Genomic DNA, 16,408 nt, shown 5'->3' on the forward strand with positions numbered 1-16,408 from the left:
TAGAATCAGCCTCCACCGTGGGGAATACGAAACGAATAAGCCCCTGGATGGTCCCCACCGCCTTCCCCCAGATTTCCCGGGGCAAAGCCGGGAAGGCTCTCTGGGGGAACCCGGAACCACCTCGTGATCCTGTTGTAGCTCCCAGCACGAGGATGGCCACTGACGTTCACATTCTACTCACTGACTCCTAGGGGAGCGGGCCTGGGGAGAGATGGAGGGAGCAAAGCAGAGAAAGGCTGGAAGACAGATTCCAGAGGCTTGGTTTTATTGTACACTTTTCTTTTTCCTTAATGAGATACCATAAGCCATGGTGGCACTACACACAGTCACAGGACGGGGCACAGCTGCCGGCTGGGGAGCCGGGTGTTGGGAAAAGCCATCTCTCGAGGCATGTCCCGCTCACGGGTCTCACTCCATGGGCTGCCTCAGACGCCCTTACCCCCCAGGTCCCCGAGAGGACAGGCCTGTGGGGCAGAGGGCCGGCTCAAGGCTTGGCCACCGGCCAGAAGGGGCTGGCACTGTCGGGGGAGGGAAGGAAGAGGCTCCCAAACGCGGGCCAAAGTTGCTCCGCTCTGGGACTCTACCTGGCCTGACTTACTGCCTGCGGGCCAGAGTTCTGGAAGCTCTTAGGAGCTTCGGCCAGGCTGGGAGGAGGCTTGTCCTCTGCCACCCTCTCAACTGCTGCTTGAGGTGGTGAGGGACAGCAGGCTCTCAGATTTAGTTTCATCAGGCAGAGAGGGCTGATGGACCCTCTCTTCTACCCCCTCTCCAACCCGCCAGTAGATGGCTCCCAGGCAGAATCTGCTTTTTCACGGGGCCGCACCAGGCCTGAGGCCCCTAGGGAACCTCGGCAGTTCCCTATGTGGAACTGCTTCCCGTATGTGGACGGCTTCTTGCTGTGGCAGAGGCCGCTCCTGGAGATGTTCCTTCTCTCCTCTTGTGAGGGGCCCCAGATGCTTGGTGGTGCCCTCACATCTGGGGTCTTCAGGCACCATCCCTGCCTGCTGGGGGATGTGCTAGGCCCAGATGCATCCCATCCTCCTCCTCATCCAGGTCTCTCCTGGGCCTCTGGTCCTGGTGGGCAAGGATGATTCCCCCCCCCCCCCCAATCCCAGGGACTGGCATCCCTCCATCCTTCTACCCCTCCCATGCCCTCACTCTCCATCACATTCCCAACCCTGGCTTCCCTTTTCACAAACTCCTAAAGAAAAGGAAGGATAAACCAGACAGAAGCAACTCTGGAACAAAGAGTTAAAAAAAAAAAAACAAAAAAACAAGACAGCCAGTGGCGTGCGGAGAGGGTGTGAGCGGCAGTGGGGCTGGGGAATGGGTAGACGATGGCATGCGGCACTGGGATTCCTTGTGAGGGGTAGGGTCCCCATTTCTCCCCAAGGTGTGTGAGGGATTGAGGGTAGGGGGTCAGCCAACTCCGAGAAGTAGGGTCTCTGGCCTGGGCCTTGTGGCTTCCTGCCCAGCCAGTCACAGGGAGATGAAGTCCATGGCCTGGAGGAGAGGCAGGGAGAGCAGAAGCAGCAAGAGCCACGAGGTGTTCTGGGCCAGCAGGCTTATGCCCTCACACTTGACCAGTTTGTCTGTGGGGAGAGAAGAGGGAGGAGGGGTAGGGCAGGAAAGAAGAGGCCCCAGGATTCAGGCAGGCACAGGCCCTGAGAAGGGCACGTTCCCTTGGGGAGGCTGGTGTCAGGATGTCTTAGCCGGAACCAGGGCCCGTCTGCTCGACTAGAACCACCTGTCTTTCCCATTTGCAGGTTCCTGAGCTCTTGAACAAACATCATATCAGATCTTTATTAAGCATCATCAAAAGAAAACTATGGGTGAGGCAGCTAGTGTCATCCCTGTTTTCTAGGTGGGGAAGAGGAGGGCTGGGGAGGCCAAGTGATTTGCCCAGTCACGGTGGAAGTGTCCGCTCCACCGCTCTGCCTGTCTCGCCGTTCCCTCAGCCTTTCTCCCTATTCACACAGAGGGCAGTGGTTCCCCAGGGCACCAGGCAGCAGTTGGGGGAAGGGGGAGAGAGGTTTCTGGGGCCCCTCTCCTCTTCGGCCCAGTCAAGGGGGACTGCCTTGCTGTCCTAGCCAACCCTTTCCTCCCTAGCCTCCCTCTCCCAGCTCACTTGGACTTGTTGGGAGCTCGCCTCACCTCTGAGCACAGAGACATTCTTGCTGGAGCTGGTGGTAGACTGGCCAGAGAGCTGGAGTTCACATGTGTACATCCCCTCGTCCTTGGTGGTGAAGCCGGATAAGTAGAGGACCTTGATGTTGTACTTGCTGGTGAAGTTGGTTCGGGAGCGGTATGAGTGCTCAGGCACCCCCATAGTGCCAAAGATCACGTGCTTCTTCTTCTCACGGGTTATGCTGAACTCATACTGGATGGGGGAGGTGGTGGAGTTCTCGTGGCGGCAGTCCAGACGGAGGCTCTGGTCCACCAGGCAGGCTGTCAGGCTGGTCACCTTCTGCCCACGGGCTACCTGCAAGACTGGCACCGGCAGTGCCCACATCCAAGTTGGGGGGCCCTGCAGAGCAGGGGGCCTCCCACCCACGTTAACAGTAGAGAATGGCCTGGCCAGGGAGGGCACAAGGGTCTGTTCTTTGGGCACCCTTCCCCACCCCAGAGGTCCCCGAGGGCCAGTTCAACCTCCCCGTTGCAGACTCAGCCCCCCTCCCTCGTCTTCTTTAGTCCTGGGTGTTCCAGGGGCAGGAGATCTTGGGGAGCTGATGTAGGTCCCTGTTTTCCATTTGGAGATTCCACCTCAGTGTGGGGCAGACTCAGTGGACTGCTTTTCCAAAAGCCACCTCAAGCAGGCAGAAGATCAGCTAGGCTGCTCAGCTGATTTAGGGATGAAAAAGAGCCCTCTCTCCCTTTGTCACCTCCTCCCTCTGAGGTTGGCAGGAAGAAGCTCGCTCCTCTGAAGGGAAGGAAGCCAGCGTGCTTTGAATCCCAATCCCAGCCCTGCCCCTTGCCCAGTACCTGTCAGCAAAACAGCGATGCCGATGGTGGGGTTCATGGTGCAGAGAGCTCAGTCCTCGATCTGGGGGTGGGATAGGATGGGTATCAGCCAAGAGGTGGGGTAGGTGTGCCCACACTTGCTGCTCGGGCTGGAGGGCCTCTGCCATGATGGCCCCGGCAGCCACGGAAGCTGCTCTCCATGGTTGTCCCCTCCCACTTACTAGTGAATGTGACACTGCCACTAGGTGCTTTCCCCCCTCCAGGAAAGCAAGGGGAAGGGTGGACACACCCTATAATGGTGTGTGTCTGCTGAACTCTTTGGGTAAGTGACTTTTACCGTCTCCTTTTCCCTTCAGGAAGGCAAAGTAGACGTATCACAACATTTACCACCTTAATCATTTTTAAGTGTCCAGTTCAGCAGTGTTAAGTTCACTCGCATTGTGGTGCAATCCCCAGAACTCTTTTTATTTTGCGGCACTAAAACTCTACCCATTCCACAAAAACTCCCCATTCAGGGGCTTTCTGTTTCTTGTTCAGGAGAAAACCCCCAGTGCCCAAACAGTTCCTGGCATATAACAGACGCTCAAAAGATACTGAACGAATGAAAGAATCAGCTTTAGATACCTACAGCGTGGTGGTGGGTTTAGGAAAGATGATAAACCTCTGGCACTGAGGACTGCTCCATAGTAAGTGACCCACAAACATTAATTTCCTTCCTCTGAAAGGACTGTGTGGCTAACGTGCTTCCAGATAGGACTGTACCTGGCACACAGCTAAGGGTGTTCCCGAATGTCTGTAAGGGAGAGCGACTGTGCTCTCTGATTGCATATGTTCTCTGATTGCAGGATGTTTCCAAAATGTCCAGCCCTCTGGGCATGTCTCTTGAGCCCTGCTACAGTAGACTCCCTGCCTGGGCTCTGTGCCTTGTCTTTTTCCGAAGCCTACTCTGGACCAATATCCCGGCGTCCACACGGGGCAGATAGCTTGGCCTGTCCGCATCAGGGCTCACCAGGGAGAGGCCACGGGAGTGGCCTGTGCCGGGGGATGGGGGGGGGGGGCTACGATTGCCCTGGTGCCTGTGCCCAGGTGCACCGCCAGTCGAATCCCAGGGTCCCTGGCGCTCAGCCCTGAGGCTGGGGGAGGCTGAGGTCCCGCGAAGCCTGAACCTGCAGTCCCTACCCCTTCGGACTTGTAACTGAGAGGTGCCTTGGGGAAGAAAGGGGGTCGGCATCTGGCTTTGACTCAGACATTTGAGTTACGGAGGAGGGACGTGAGCTTGAGATCTAGGAGGGAAAGGGGAAGCCTCGGCTAGAGGGCCAGAGCGGGGAAGAAATGGAGCTGGGGCTGGAGGAGGGCTGGAGAGCCAGAGGGGGGTGGTTACCGAGCGGTAGGGGAGGCACAGATGTTTTCATTTCCCCTGCTCTGTGTCCCTGCAGCCCGGAGCCCAGAGAAGTTCTGCGCTCCCACCCTCTCCAGCCGCCGTTTGACTAGCCCCATCCTCATTCCGTTTCTGAATTTCACTCGGCTCCTCTCCCAGTTGAGGTCCCCCCTTCCCCCTCTCACCCTTTCTCAGTTCTCCCCTCCCCCCCGTCCGCCCGCCTTCCAGTCCCCGCCCGCAGCACTGCGGTTCCCCGGTCCTTTGACGCCCCGCACCCAGCCCTCCGCGAGGTCGCAGGGCAGAGATTCCCTCCAGCCGGCGGTCGTCCGTCCTCTCGCCGCAATTTCACCGCCCCCACCTCACGCCTTGGCGAGCTCGGTTTGGGGACGTCTGTGTGGAGAGCAGAACCCAAGGCTGGCTGTCCTTGGCGCCCTTCCTCCAGGTTCTCCTCCTGCGCCCCAGCCCCAGACAGCCGCCCCTTCAGCGGGTGAGAGCCCGGGAGCTCCTACCGCAGAAGGCGGGGTGCGGCCCGGCCCCTGGCCTGCCGCGAGCAGCTGCGTCCCGCTCTCCCCTGCCTGGGAAGCCGACCCCTCCCCGAGCACCGCGGAGCTCCCCGCCCCGGGGCGCCCCCGAACCTTTTCCCGAAGCCTCGGGTCGGGAGGGCCTCTCCCAGCGCCCCGGGCGCCGCCCTGGCTCCTGCTCCCACCTGGGCTCCCGTCCTCTGCTGCTGCAGCCTCCCCCGGACGCACCGCCGCCTCCAGTTGCAGCACCCTGCCGGCGCCCGCAGTTTTCACCCGGGGTGGGAGTGGAGGAGCGGGGAGGGCCCGGGACTCGGCCAATCAGAGCCCGAGTGGGGAGGGGGGGGGAGCGAGGAAGGATGGCAGAGGGCGGAGGAGGTAGCCTGGTATAGATGTGGGAGAGTGGCCGTCTGCCGCAGAAGGGGGACCTCACCCTGTGGCCGGCAGGCCAGGCCAGGGACAAGAGGGTTCAGGACCCCGCGGATCAGGGTGGGGCAGCGCAAGGAACACTAGGCGCTCCCCAGAACCCCGAAATGATTGCTCCCCTTTTAAGGCTTTAACCCTTTCTTCCGACCGACCGAGGCTTCAGAAGCCTGTGGGAAAACCAAGGGGTAAGGGGTGGAGGAGGCAGGCCAGCCACCCGCCCCTTTGGTCAGTGCCCACGCCTCCTCCTGCCTCCTCCTTTCCTTCTCGGCTGGAGCCCATCTCCCTGGAGCCTCCAGTGAGAAGTTTTGGAGTTGGAATATTCCAGGCTTTCTCCAAAGGAAGATGGCGGGGTGTTTTTCCACATTGGAGCAGCTCTTCAGAAGCAAGGCAGGCACTGCGTCCTGCGGGTCCTTCCTGATCCTGAGCCCTGCCCCACCCCCTCCTCCATCCTAGAACACCTAACCCTTTCGGGGGCTTTCTGCTCTGGGGCACTCAGTCTCCCTCTACTCCTGGGCTGGCACCTCCCAGGGCAGATAGCCAGAAGGTTCTTCTCGATTTCATATAGTCCTCCTGATCCTAGGCATCCCCCGCCCCCCACCGCCCCCTGCGTAGTGAGTAACTGCTTGCTTGGTCTTCAGACAGGGGCAGGAGTACTGTTTTCTGCCAGACATTGTGCCGGCCACATGACATCCCTGGCTGTGCTGACCTCACAACGATATGTGGGGTTCGTCCCATCCCACTCCCAGGCCTATTTCGTGGAGTGGGAGAGCTGACCAGCCCACCTGAGCTGTGAGTGGAACCCTCGGTCCTCAGTGCTGAGCCACTCAGCTGCTGTGTCTCAGCCCAGTGGGACGAGACAATGTGGAACTGTGGGGGAAGGGGAGAAGACAGGACTGCTAGAAAGGAATGGAGGAAACTAGGCTTTTGATTCCCTGGGGCATCCACCCTAGCTCAATCAATTTCAAGTCACCAGAAGCCCTCGGATCTTTTTTTCTCTCTCTTTTTTTTTTTTTGGTGGCCAGTGCCAATGACTTGTCGCTCCCACCCACAGGTGAGGTGAATTTTTTTGAATGAAGGTTTATTTGTTTGATTTGCATCTTCATGGCCTTTTTGTGAATTCTGGTTGGGACATCCTGTAGGCTGGCCCTGCCTCCCGGCCATCTGCCTGCCCCTTCTCCTATTTCTTCATAGCAGTCAGCCCTGGCACCTTAACTGCAGTTTCCATTACTGCAGTAGCACTGTTGGAAGTCATCCCCGGGCTAGCAAGTGGGAGATTTACTTCCCTCTGCCTCCCTGGGAGGTTAGGTGGCCTCCTAGTACTGAGCATGATGGAACCTTCCAACTGCAAGGAGCTTTGAGGATGGTCCAGTGTAGGGGGTAATTCACTGTGGTAAATAGCAGAAGCTCTGGGGGCATTTTATGAAAAATGCAGTCGTCCCTGCCCACCTGGGGTCTCCCTAGTCCAGTATTCCTGCTGCCTGTGTCTGCACTTTTCACAGGCTCCCCAGGGTCTGGGAACTGCAGAACCCTGGCCTAATAAGATCATCCCTCTTCATAGATCAGGCAGTCTGGCTTCTCATTGTCTGTAGGATAATTTTTAAGGGCCTGGGTGTCCTGGCTGTCAGCCTTCACCACCATTTCATCTTGTCCATTTATCTTCCTGCTACATGCCAGAAATGCTGGCCTCCTCCCTGTCACTCCCTGCATTGTGTTCTTTTTTCGCCTAACAGCTTTCTGATTCTTAGTCCAGGGACCTTTCCTATCAGAGCACAGTTGCTTTAGGCTGGGGCCTATCCCTCTTCTCTCTCTCTCTCTCTCTCTCTCATACACACACACACACACACACACACACGTACACACACAGGTGGGACTGGAGACTGTTCCTTTTTTGGCAGAACATGGGGATACCCAGAGGCATTTTAACTACAGAAGCTATCAGGGCTCTGGCTGGACGAGACCCTGGATGCTCTTCCCCACGCTGTGGCCGAGTCTCTGAGCGTTGTTGGATGGAAAGCTTTGCTGTGCTATTTTGATGAGGTTATGAGGACCTGGCCTCCTTTCTGGGTCCCCAAGCACTTTACCTCGGGAAGGGGAGGGGAGTGTGGACTCCAGAGGGTATGGCAGTTGTGTGTTTGCTAAAGCAAGATCTCTGGCTGATTGGAATTGATGGTTCACATGAGATAATCTGGGAGCAGGGATGGACCAGATGGTGAAGGGGAGATTTAAAAACTCCCACTTGCTGGGTACTCGGGTGGTTCAGTTGTTTAAGCATCCGACTCTTATTTTGGCTCAGGTCACGCTCTCATGGTTCGTGGGATCGAGCCCCGCGTTGGGCTCTGCACTGGCAGTGCAGAGCCTGCTTGAGATTCTCTCTGTCTCTCTCTCTGTGTCCCTCCCCCACTCACATGTGTGTGGTTTCTCTCTCAAAATAAACATTTAAAAAAGATTATAAAATAAATAAACTTAAAAAGAAAAAAAGAGGTCCTCCTATTTGCTAATGGGACAGGATCAGGGTGCTGAAAGCAGGAAGGGTTTAGAAGAATCCACCCAAAGCAAGATTTCCTGACAGCCTGTGGTTGCCCTATTGGTTCCTTAGAACTGACTCTCGCATCATCTCTGGTTGCTCTAGCTAGAGACACGCGGGGTGAAAACTCCTCTAAAAATGCATATTCCTTTAGGGTGACCATAGGACTCCAGCCATTCACTCTTCTTCTTCACCCATTTCGTCAGATCGGGTTTATAGAATCACACAGGTGACAGAAGCTGTTCTATCATTTTATAGCTGGAAACAGGTCCAAGAGGATAATGATTTGTCAAAGGACCGACAAATACTTTGGAGCACTGCCAGGACTAGTTATATCCTAGATCTCCTGACTCCACACACAGTGGTCTCCACTGGCCCTGGGGTGGGACTTCAGACTTCTACTAGACTGATTTCTCTGGTCCATGGTGAAATAAGAAAAACGAGGACAGTGTGGGACGCTCTAAACATAGCCATCAGGTTGCCACCTTCTTCTGATCACCGCCTCCTCACCGTGTTGATGAGGGAGGGATTTTCACCCTTGGGCTCCAGACATGGCTGAACGCATGGCACCTGACACCAGACAGGTGAGATCGACAGTAGGTTATTGGTCATGTATGCTCACAGCCCAGAGGAGGACCCTGCACACAGGAGTTGCACAGCGGAGTGAACAGCCAGGAGCAGTGGGAGGCAGGCTTTGTTGGCTAAACGGCGGGATGCCCGTTTCCAGCCGGAGGATTTGGTTGGCTTGTTGACTAATTCTGTGGGCTGGCATGGAACTGAAGCCCGCTGCTTAGGGACAATCAGGAACCATGCCTAGTCCCCATGATAAAGAGGGTCGATTGGCTAGGGGAACTACTTAGCAGGAGCCAAGCTGGAAGAAGGACTTGTGGCTAGATGCTCCAAATTTTATCAGATGTCAAGACAGCACATACTGTTGAGTCCCAATTTGGGGCTACTTGAGGTCTTATCACACATAATTGCCCTTCCTTGGGAAGGCCTACGCTTTCCTTCTAAGGTTATGCCTTTCTGCTTCTTTGGAGTGATGGCGGTGGGTGGCATGTGTGTTTTTAATGCCCAAAGGCAAGAAGGGAAATTTGGTAACTTTGTGTTGATCTGCAAATTTCTTTGGAACCATGACTGGTCTCCAAAATTCAAACATTTTGGAATCAAGTGCTCTACTCTGCGCGGCCTCTCCTAATCTCTATTGAGGTGAACTCTCCAAGTGAGGTCACTTTCTGAAGTTCATGTTTGGTTGGAGAGTATGACGAAAAATGAAAGTTAGCTCTTAGAACACAGGGAAGAGGGCAAGAGGACAAAGCACCATGGAGGTATAATTTTCAACATTTATTTAAAAATCTTTGGGGCACCTGGGTGGCTCAGTCGGTTGAGTCTGACTTCGGCTCAGGTCATGATCTCACGGTTTGTGGGTTTGAGCCCCGTGTCGGGCTCTGGGCTGACAGCTCGGAGCCTGGAGCCTGCTTCGGCTTCTGTGTCTCCCTCTCTATCTGCCCTCCCCTTGCTCGCACCGTGTCTCTCTCTGTCTTTCAAAAATGAATAAACATCAAAAAAAAAAATAAAAAAAAAGACTTTTATTCATGGATGTATGATTAAATAACATTATTCTGGGCACACTGTTCTAGGCATGGGGCTAGACCCTGGAATTACAAAGATCAACAGAGCACAATCTCTGCCTTCAAAGGGCTGTCCAATGGGGGAGACAGAAATGGTATAGAGATAATTAGAAAACAGTAGGGTAAAGGCAAAGGTAGAGATGTGCACAGAGTATTGTGGGACCCCAAAGGAGGGGCAAGTGACCACCCAGTCTGTCAGAGAGGCTTTCTTGGAGGAGAAACATGAATTGAGTCTTTAAGGGTGAATGGGAGTTGCCCAGGTGTGGTGGGTTGTTACATTAACAGTCTCCAGTGAATCATGCGTCCTGGTACCCATGCCCTTTGTGTGATTCCCTTCCACATTTGTTCTGGGCTTGGCCATGTGCCTTGTTTTGGCCAATGGGCCATCAGCAAATGAGATGCAAACAGAAGCTTGGTAAGTGCTTGTATGTTCAGACTTGCCTTCTTGGAATTCAGTTGCCATGTGAGGAAGTTGGAGCGAGCCGTGTGGAGAACCGAGGTGCCTCAGTAGCCCCCAGTTGACTGCCACATGGTCATAAAAGCATGTGCGATCACACAAGCATGTGTAATTCCTACTGATGCCACATAGAACAGAAATAAAGCATCCCAGATAAGCCTACTAAGCTGGTTCTAAAACCTGGATACAAATTCTGATATTGCTTCATCAAGAAGTAAAGTCTGTGTCTCCCCCTCTTGAATCTTAATGGGGATGTAACTGCTTTAGCCAATAGAATATGGCAGAAGTGATGCTAAAAGACTTTTGAATTTACATCTTAAAAGACCTTATAGCTTTTACTTTGTTTGCTAGAATACTCACTTTTAGGGCCTCGGTATAAAATGTCTGAGTATCCTGAGGCCATGCTGTAAGGAAGCCCTTGTCACATGGGGAGGCATTGTGTAGACACTTTGGTAGGCAGTCCTGGGTGAATTTAGCTTTCAGAGTCATTTCAGCCCAGACTCCAGACATGTAAATAAAGAAGCGTCCAGATAATCTCAGCCCCAAAGCTGTTTGAGTTGTCCACCCAGCTGCTCAGATTTTCAAGTAGAGGCCCCAGATGTTGTGGGACAGAGACAAGTCTGAATCCCTAACCACGGAATTCATGAGTTTAACAAAATAGTGGTTGTGTTAAGCTATTGTTTTAGGTGGTTTGTCATCTAATGATAGACATCTGATACATATATGGGTGCCCAGAAGTGTGATGCTACCTTAAAACACTGAACAGATGGCATTTGGAACAGGGAGATGGGTGAAGGCTTGAAGGACAGGCAATAAGAATTGTGAATGTACTGGCAAGGGAGCTGGAAACCGCTTGGACCAAGGGTGACCAGTGTTCTGTAGTGCTGTGGCCACTGGCAGAAAGTGTGCCTAATGAATTTGTGGGTTTGGCTTAAGAGATATGGAGATGGAATGTTAAAAGTGCCATCCAGGTGCTTCCAGCTGGCATGTCAGGTGTTATAAGGGAGAGATCAGCTAAATAAGGATCTGTCCAGTTTGCTGGGTTGGAAAAGAAAAGTAGTTCTCATTTTCAGTCTCTCCAGCAGGCGACAGATTCCCAAAGTAAGAATTGGCCTAAAGATAAAGATGAAATCAAGGGTATGGTCGTAGAACCTCTGTTAACACCCCAAGAGGATTTAAGGTGGTGTCTAGTAGGCCTTCTCAGTTAAACAAAAGGGTTCCTAAGAATATTAAAGATGTTGTTCCATAGCTGAAGTAGAGTCTTCTTGAAAGTAACTATGTATGTGGCTTTTGGTGCAAGAAGTGAACCCAATAATACTCATAGAAAACCCATAAAGTTTTGAAGAGTACTGTTTTGGAAGAAACTCTATTAGTTTGGGCTAACATGAACGGAAATAGTTAAAAAAGGGAAAGGAGGACTTTGGGCCCCCAACTTTCTATGGGCAGTAAGCTGGCCAATAGTCACAAGGGATTTTTCTTATGGAAAAGAAAATCCTCTCAGAGGGTAGATCCAGGAGCCAAGTGGGTATAACTAGAAGCCAAGGAGAACTGGACTTTATTCAAGTAACATCCCTGCTTCCAAAGGAGGGGGGTCCTGATAACAGAACCTGGCTGGATTTCAGAATTGCTTTGAATCAGTGATTGCTATGTGCCTCCCATTTCTCTTTTAATGGGAATACCTATTGAGGCTATTCTATGCCTGCTTCACAGTTGTGTGTTGGGCACATGGAGGGCAGATGTCTTGTCTTGCTAGTTCACAGGTCTGTCAATCAAGAGGAGCCACACCTGAGGAGTTGTACCCCAGGAGGCTCAGCTACATCCAGACTTGCCTCACATTGTGAGATCATAGACTTTGAGCCTGGTGTCATGATTGAATACTATTTTGGGTGTTTTGGGAAGGATGAGTATATCTCACATGTGGGGAGGCTGTGCATTGGTAGGGGTAGAGGGCGGACTGGTAGGTTGCTCTGTTAATGTCCCCCCAGTGAGTCACACCTCTTCCACATTGATTCTGGGCTCAGCTATATGACATGCTTTGGTCAATGGAACTTCAGCAAATGTGATGCAGGCAGAGACTTCCTAAGTGCTTGTTCATTAGGGCTTGCTTCTTGGAGAACCCAACTGCCACATGAGGAACCCAGACTAGCCAAGGGGAGAAGCCTGAATTGAGATGCTCCAGCTGGCAGCCTCACCCAATGACTAGACACTGTGTGAGTTCCTCTTGGAGCATCCAGCCCCAGTGCACCTGTCAGCTGACCATAGTGCATGGGTGAGCCCAGCCAACTCAGTTTGGAGCGTATCTACGCACTGTTCCAGCTGATCTGTAACCAAACTGATGATTCACAGAATAGTGGTTGCCTTTAGTTACTAGTCTGAGTGGTTTGATATACAGCAATAGATAACAAATGAACCAGATGAAGAGAAGGAAGGGCATTAAGACAGAGGGGATGGTACGAGCAAAGGCATAGAGACAAAGCAAAGCAAAGTGGGTATGCGAAAATGCAGGCAGTTTGGGGTTGTCTGAGACAGTGCACGTTGAGAGGGAACATTGGAGAAATGGGGAAGAGCCAGCCGAGGAAGCCCTTGTGTCTTTGGGCATGGGTGATGGGGAGTCAACAGTGGTCTACAGAAGGGTACAGATAGATGCATTCTTTAGAAAAATTACTCTAGGGACAGAATAGGGGATGAACAGAGGGCCATGTAGACCCTCTCCTGGCCAGGTGGTTTTTTACTCTTTTACTATGTTCAGAGCAGTGTTAGGGAGGACACCTTGGGAAACAAGGTGGTATGATAGACACTGCCTTGAGGTCAGGGTCAGTGTCTGTCTTGTTTACTGCTATATCTTTGGGACCTCCAGGTCCCAGCACAAAGTCGCTTCTCAATTGTATGTATGTATGTATGTATTTGAAGTATAGTTGACATACAATATATATTTTTTGGTCATGTTTTCTAAATTTATTTTTGAGAGACAGAGACAGAGCACAATTCAGGGAGGGGCAGAGAGAGAGGGAGACACAGAATCCGAGGCAAGCTCCAGGCTCTGAGCTGTCAGCACAGAGCCCGACGCGGGGCTTGAACTCACAAACTGTGAAGATCATGACCCAAGCTGAAGTCAGACGCTTAACCGACTGAGCCACCCAGGCGCCCCCAAACAATATATATTTTTTAAGTTTTTATTTAAATTCGTTAGTTAACGTAGAGTATAATACTAATTTCAGGTGTATGACAGTGATCCGACAATCACATTAAGAAATGCTCACCATAGTAAGTGTAGTTACTCTCTGTCACCATATGAAGGCATTAACCATATTGTTGACTATATTCCCTATGCTGTACTTTTCATCCATGTGACTTATTTATCTTACAATTGGAAGTTTGTATCTCTTAATCCCCTTCACTTATTTTGCCCATTTCCTTACCCCCTCTCCTCTGGCAGCCACCAATTTGTTCTCTGTATTTTTAAGTCTGTTTCTGTTTTTTTTGTTTGTTTGTTTTTTTAGATTCCACATGTAGATGAAATCATACATGTGTCTTTCTCTGTCTGACTCATTTCACTTAGCATAATGCCATCCATGTTTCATTCTATTTTGTGGCTGAGTAATATTCCATTGTGAATATATGCCACATCGTCATCCAAGGATCTATCAATGAGCACACAGATTGCTTCCAGATCTTGGCTGTTGTAAAGCTGCATTAAGCAGAGGGGTACATACATTTTTTCACGTTGGTGTTTTCATTTTCTTTGGGTGAATACCCAGAAATGGCATTGCTGGATCATATGGTAGTTCTGTTTTTGAGGAATCCCCTATACTATTTCCCATAGTGGCTGCACCAATTTACATTTCCACCAACAGCACGCAAGGCCTCCCTTTTCTCCACATGCTCACCAACACTTGTTATTTCTTGTCTTTTTGATCTAGCCATTGCTGACTGGTGTGGGGTGATCTCATTGTGGTTTTGATTTGCATTTCCCTGATGGTTAGTGATGTTGAACGTCTTTTTCGTATGTCTTTTGGCCATCACGTATCTTGTTTGGAAAAATGTTCAGGTTCTCTGCCCATTTTTTATTTATTTAAAAAAAATTAATGCTTATTTATTTTTGAGAGAGAGAGAGAGAGCACGAGCAAGCAGGGGAGGGGCAGAGAGAGAGGGAGACACAGAATCCGGAGCAGGCTCCAGGCTTGGAGCTGTCAGCACAGAGCCCGATGTGGGGCTTGAACTCACAAACTGCGAGATCATGACCTGAGCCCAAGTCAGATGCTTAACCGACTGAGCCACCCAGGTGCCCCTCTGCCCATTTTTAAAATAACATTGTTTTTGTTTGTTTTTGGAGGTGAGTTGTATGAATTCTTTATATGTTTTAGATATTAACTCCTTATCAGATATATCATTTGCAAATATGTCTCCCGTTCAGTAGGTTGCCGTTTCATTTTGATGTATCTGTTTTTCTGCCAGTACTGTACTGTTTGGGTTTCTAAAGCTTTGTAATAAAGTTTGAAATCTGAGATTGTGATGTCTCCAGCTTTGTTCTTTCTTCCTCAATATTGCTTTGGCCACTCAAGGGTCTTTTGTGGTTCTGTACAAATTTTAGGAGTTTTTTGTTCTAGTTCTGTGAAAAATACTGCTGGTGTTTTGATAGGCATTGCATTGCATGTCATTCTTGCACAGGGACCATGCTAATTTTCTCTGTATTGTTCCAGTTTTAGCATATGTGCTGCCGAAGCGAACGCTGATAGAGATCACGTTGAATCTGTAAATTGCTTTGGGTCGTATGAACATTTTCACAATATTAATTCTTTCAATTCCTGAACAGGGCATATCTTTCCATTTATTTGTGTCATCTTCAATTTCTTTCACCAGTATCTTACAGTTTTCAGAAGTATAGGTCTTTCACCTCCTCGGTTAAGTTTATTCCTAGATAATTTATTCTTTGTGATGCAATTGTAAATGGGATTGTTTTCTTAATTTCTGTTTCTGCTAGTTCATTATTAGTGTGTAGAGACACAACAGATTTCTGTATGTTAATTTTGTATCCTGCAGCTTTACTGAACTTGTTTATTAGTGCTAACAGATTTTTCTTTGTTGTTGTTTTTTGGTGGCGCCTTCAGGGTTTTCTATATACAGTATCAGTCTGCAAATAGTGACAGTTTTACTTCTTCCTTACTAATTTGGAAGCCTTTTATTTCTTTTTCTTGTCTGATTGCTATAACTAGGACTTCCAATACTATGTTGAATACAAATAGTCAAAGTCCTTGTCTTGTTCTTGATCTTAGAGAAAAAGCTTTCAGCTTTTCACCACTGAGTATGATGTTAGCTGTGATTTTGTCATACATGGCCTTTATTAAGTTGAGGTATGTTCCTTCTTTAAAAAATTTTTTTTAATGTTTGTTTATTTTTTGGGGGGGGGTCGTGTGCGTGAGCGGGGGAGAGGTAGAGAGAGAGGGAGACGCCTAATCTGAAGCAGGCTCCAGACTCTGAGCTGTCAGCACAGAGCCCGATGTGGAGATTGAACTCATGAACCATGAGATCATGACCTGAGCCAAAGTCATACACTTAACCGACTGAGCCACCCAGGTGCCCCAAGGTATGTTCCTTTTATACCCACTTTGTTGAGAGTTTTTATCATGAATGAATATTGACTTTTTTTAAATGCTCTTTCTGTATCTATTGAGATGATCATATGATTTTTATTCATTTTCTTCATAGGGTATATCATGTTGATTGATTATGGTTATTGAACCATCCTTGAATCCCTGGAATAAGTTCCACATGATTGTGATGAATCATCCTTTTAATGTATTGTTGAATTCAGTTTGCTAATATTTTGTTAAGGATTTTTGCATCTGTGTGTTCATCAGGAATATTGGCCTCTTTTCTTCTTTTCTTTTTCTTTTCCCTTTCTTTTTCTTTCTTTCTTTCTTTCTTTCTTTCTTTCTTTCTTTCTTTCTTTCTTTCTTTCTTGTCTTTGATTTTGGTATTAACGTAATGCTGGGCTCATAGAAATTTGGAATTTCTCTTTTTTCCTGATTCAGCCTTGGGAGACAGCTTCTAGGAATTTATCTGTTTCTTCTGGGTTTCCAATTTGATGGCGTATAACTTTTCATAGTAGTTTCTTATAGTCCTTTGTATTTATGTGGTGTCAGTTGAAATTTATCTTTCATTTCTGATTTTATTTATTTGAGTTCTCTCTCTCTTTTGATGAGTTTGGTTAAAGGTTAGTCCATTTTGTTTATCTTTTTAAAAATCCAGCTCTTAGTTTCATTGATTTTTTTTTTTTTGGTCTCTATTTTATTTATTTCTACTCTGATCTTTATTATTTCCTTCCTTCTGCTAACCTTGGACTTTGTTTGTTGTTCATTTTATAGTTCCTTTAGGTGTAAGGTTAGATCGTTTATTTGAGATTTTTCTTATTTCTTGAGATAGACCCATATCACTGTAAACTTCCCACTTAGAACTGCTTTTGCTGAGCTGACAGCACAGAGCCTGACACAGGGTTTGAACTCGTGAACTGTG

At 49.6% G+C, this 16,408-nt stretch overlaps 1 protein-coding gene and 1 pseudogene across 2 annotated transcripts; both read right to left on the minus strand.

The window, feature by feature from the left end:
• Positions 1–262: 262 nt before the first annotated feature.
• On the minus strand, positions 263–5,113 carry THY1 (Thy-1 cell surface antigen). 2 transcript variants are annotated; one of them, XM_042958123.1, is made up of 4 exons: positions 5,046–5,113; positions 2,983–3,043; positions 2,155–2,490; positions 263–1,592 (listed from the first exon to the last, which is right to left on the minus strand). In XM_042958123.1, exons 2-4 carry the CDS (start codon positions 3,017–3,019, stop codon positions 1,480–1,482), a joined length of 486 nt encoding a protein of 161 aa, XP_042814057.1. In that variant the 5' UTR covers positions 3,020–3,043; positions 5,046–5,113; the 3' UTR covers positions 263–1,479. The 2 variants fall into 2 exon arrangements, with proteins under 2 accessions (XP_042814057.1, XP_042814058.1); XM_042958124.1 differs by having other exon boundaries at positions 4,975–5,055.
• A 9,396-nt stretch (positions 5,114–14,509) lies between these two features.
• Positions 14,510–14,623, minus strand: LOC122231563 (annotated as a pseudogene).
• Positions 14,624–16,408: the final 1,785 nt, after the last annotated feature.

This window comes from Panthera tigris, chromosome D1, assembly GCF_018350195.1.
Source record: "Panthera tigris isolate Pti1 chromosome D1, P.tigris_Pti1_mat1.1, whole genome shotgun sequence".
Lineage (NCBI taxonomy): Eukaryota > Metazoa > Chordata > Mammalia > Carnivora > Felidae > Panthera > Panthera tigris.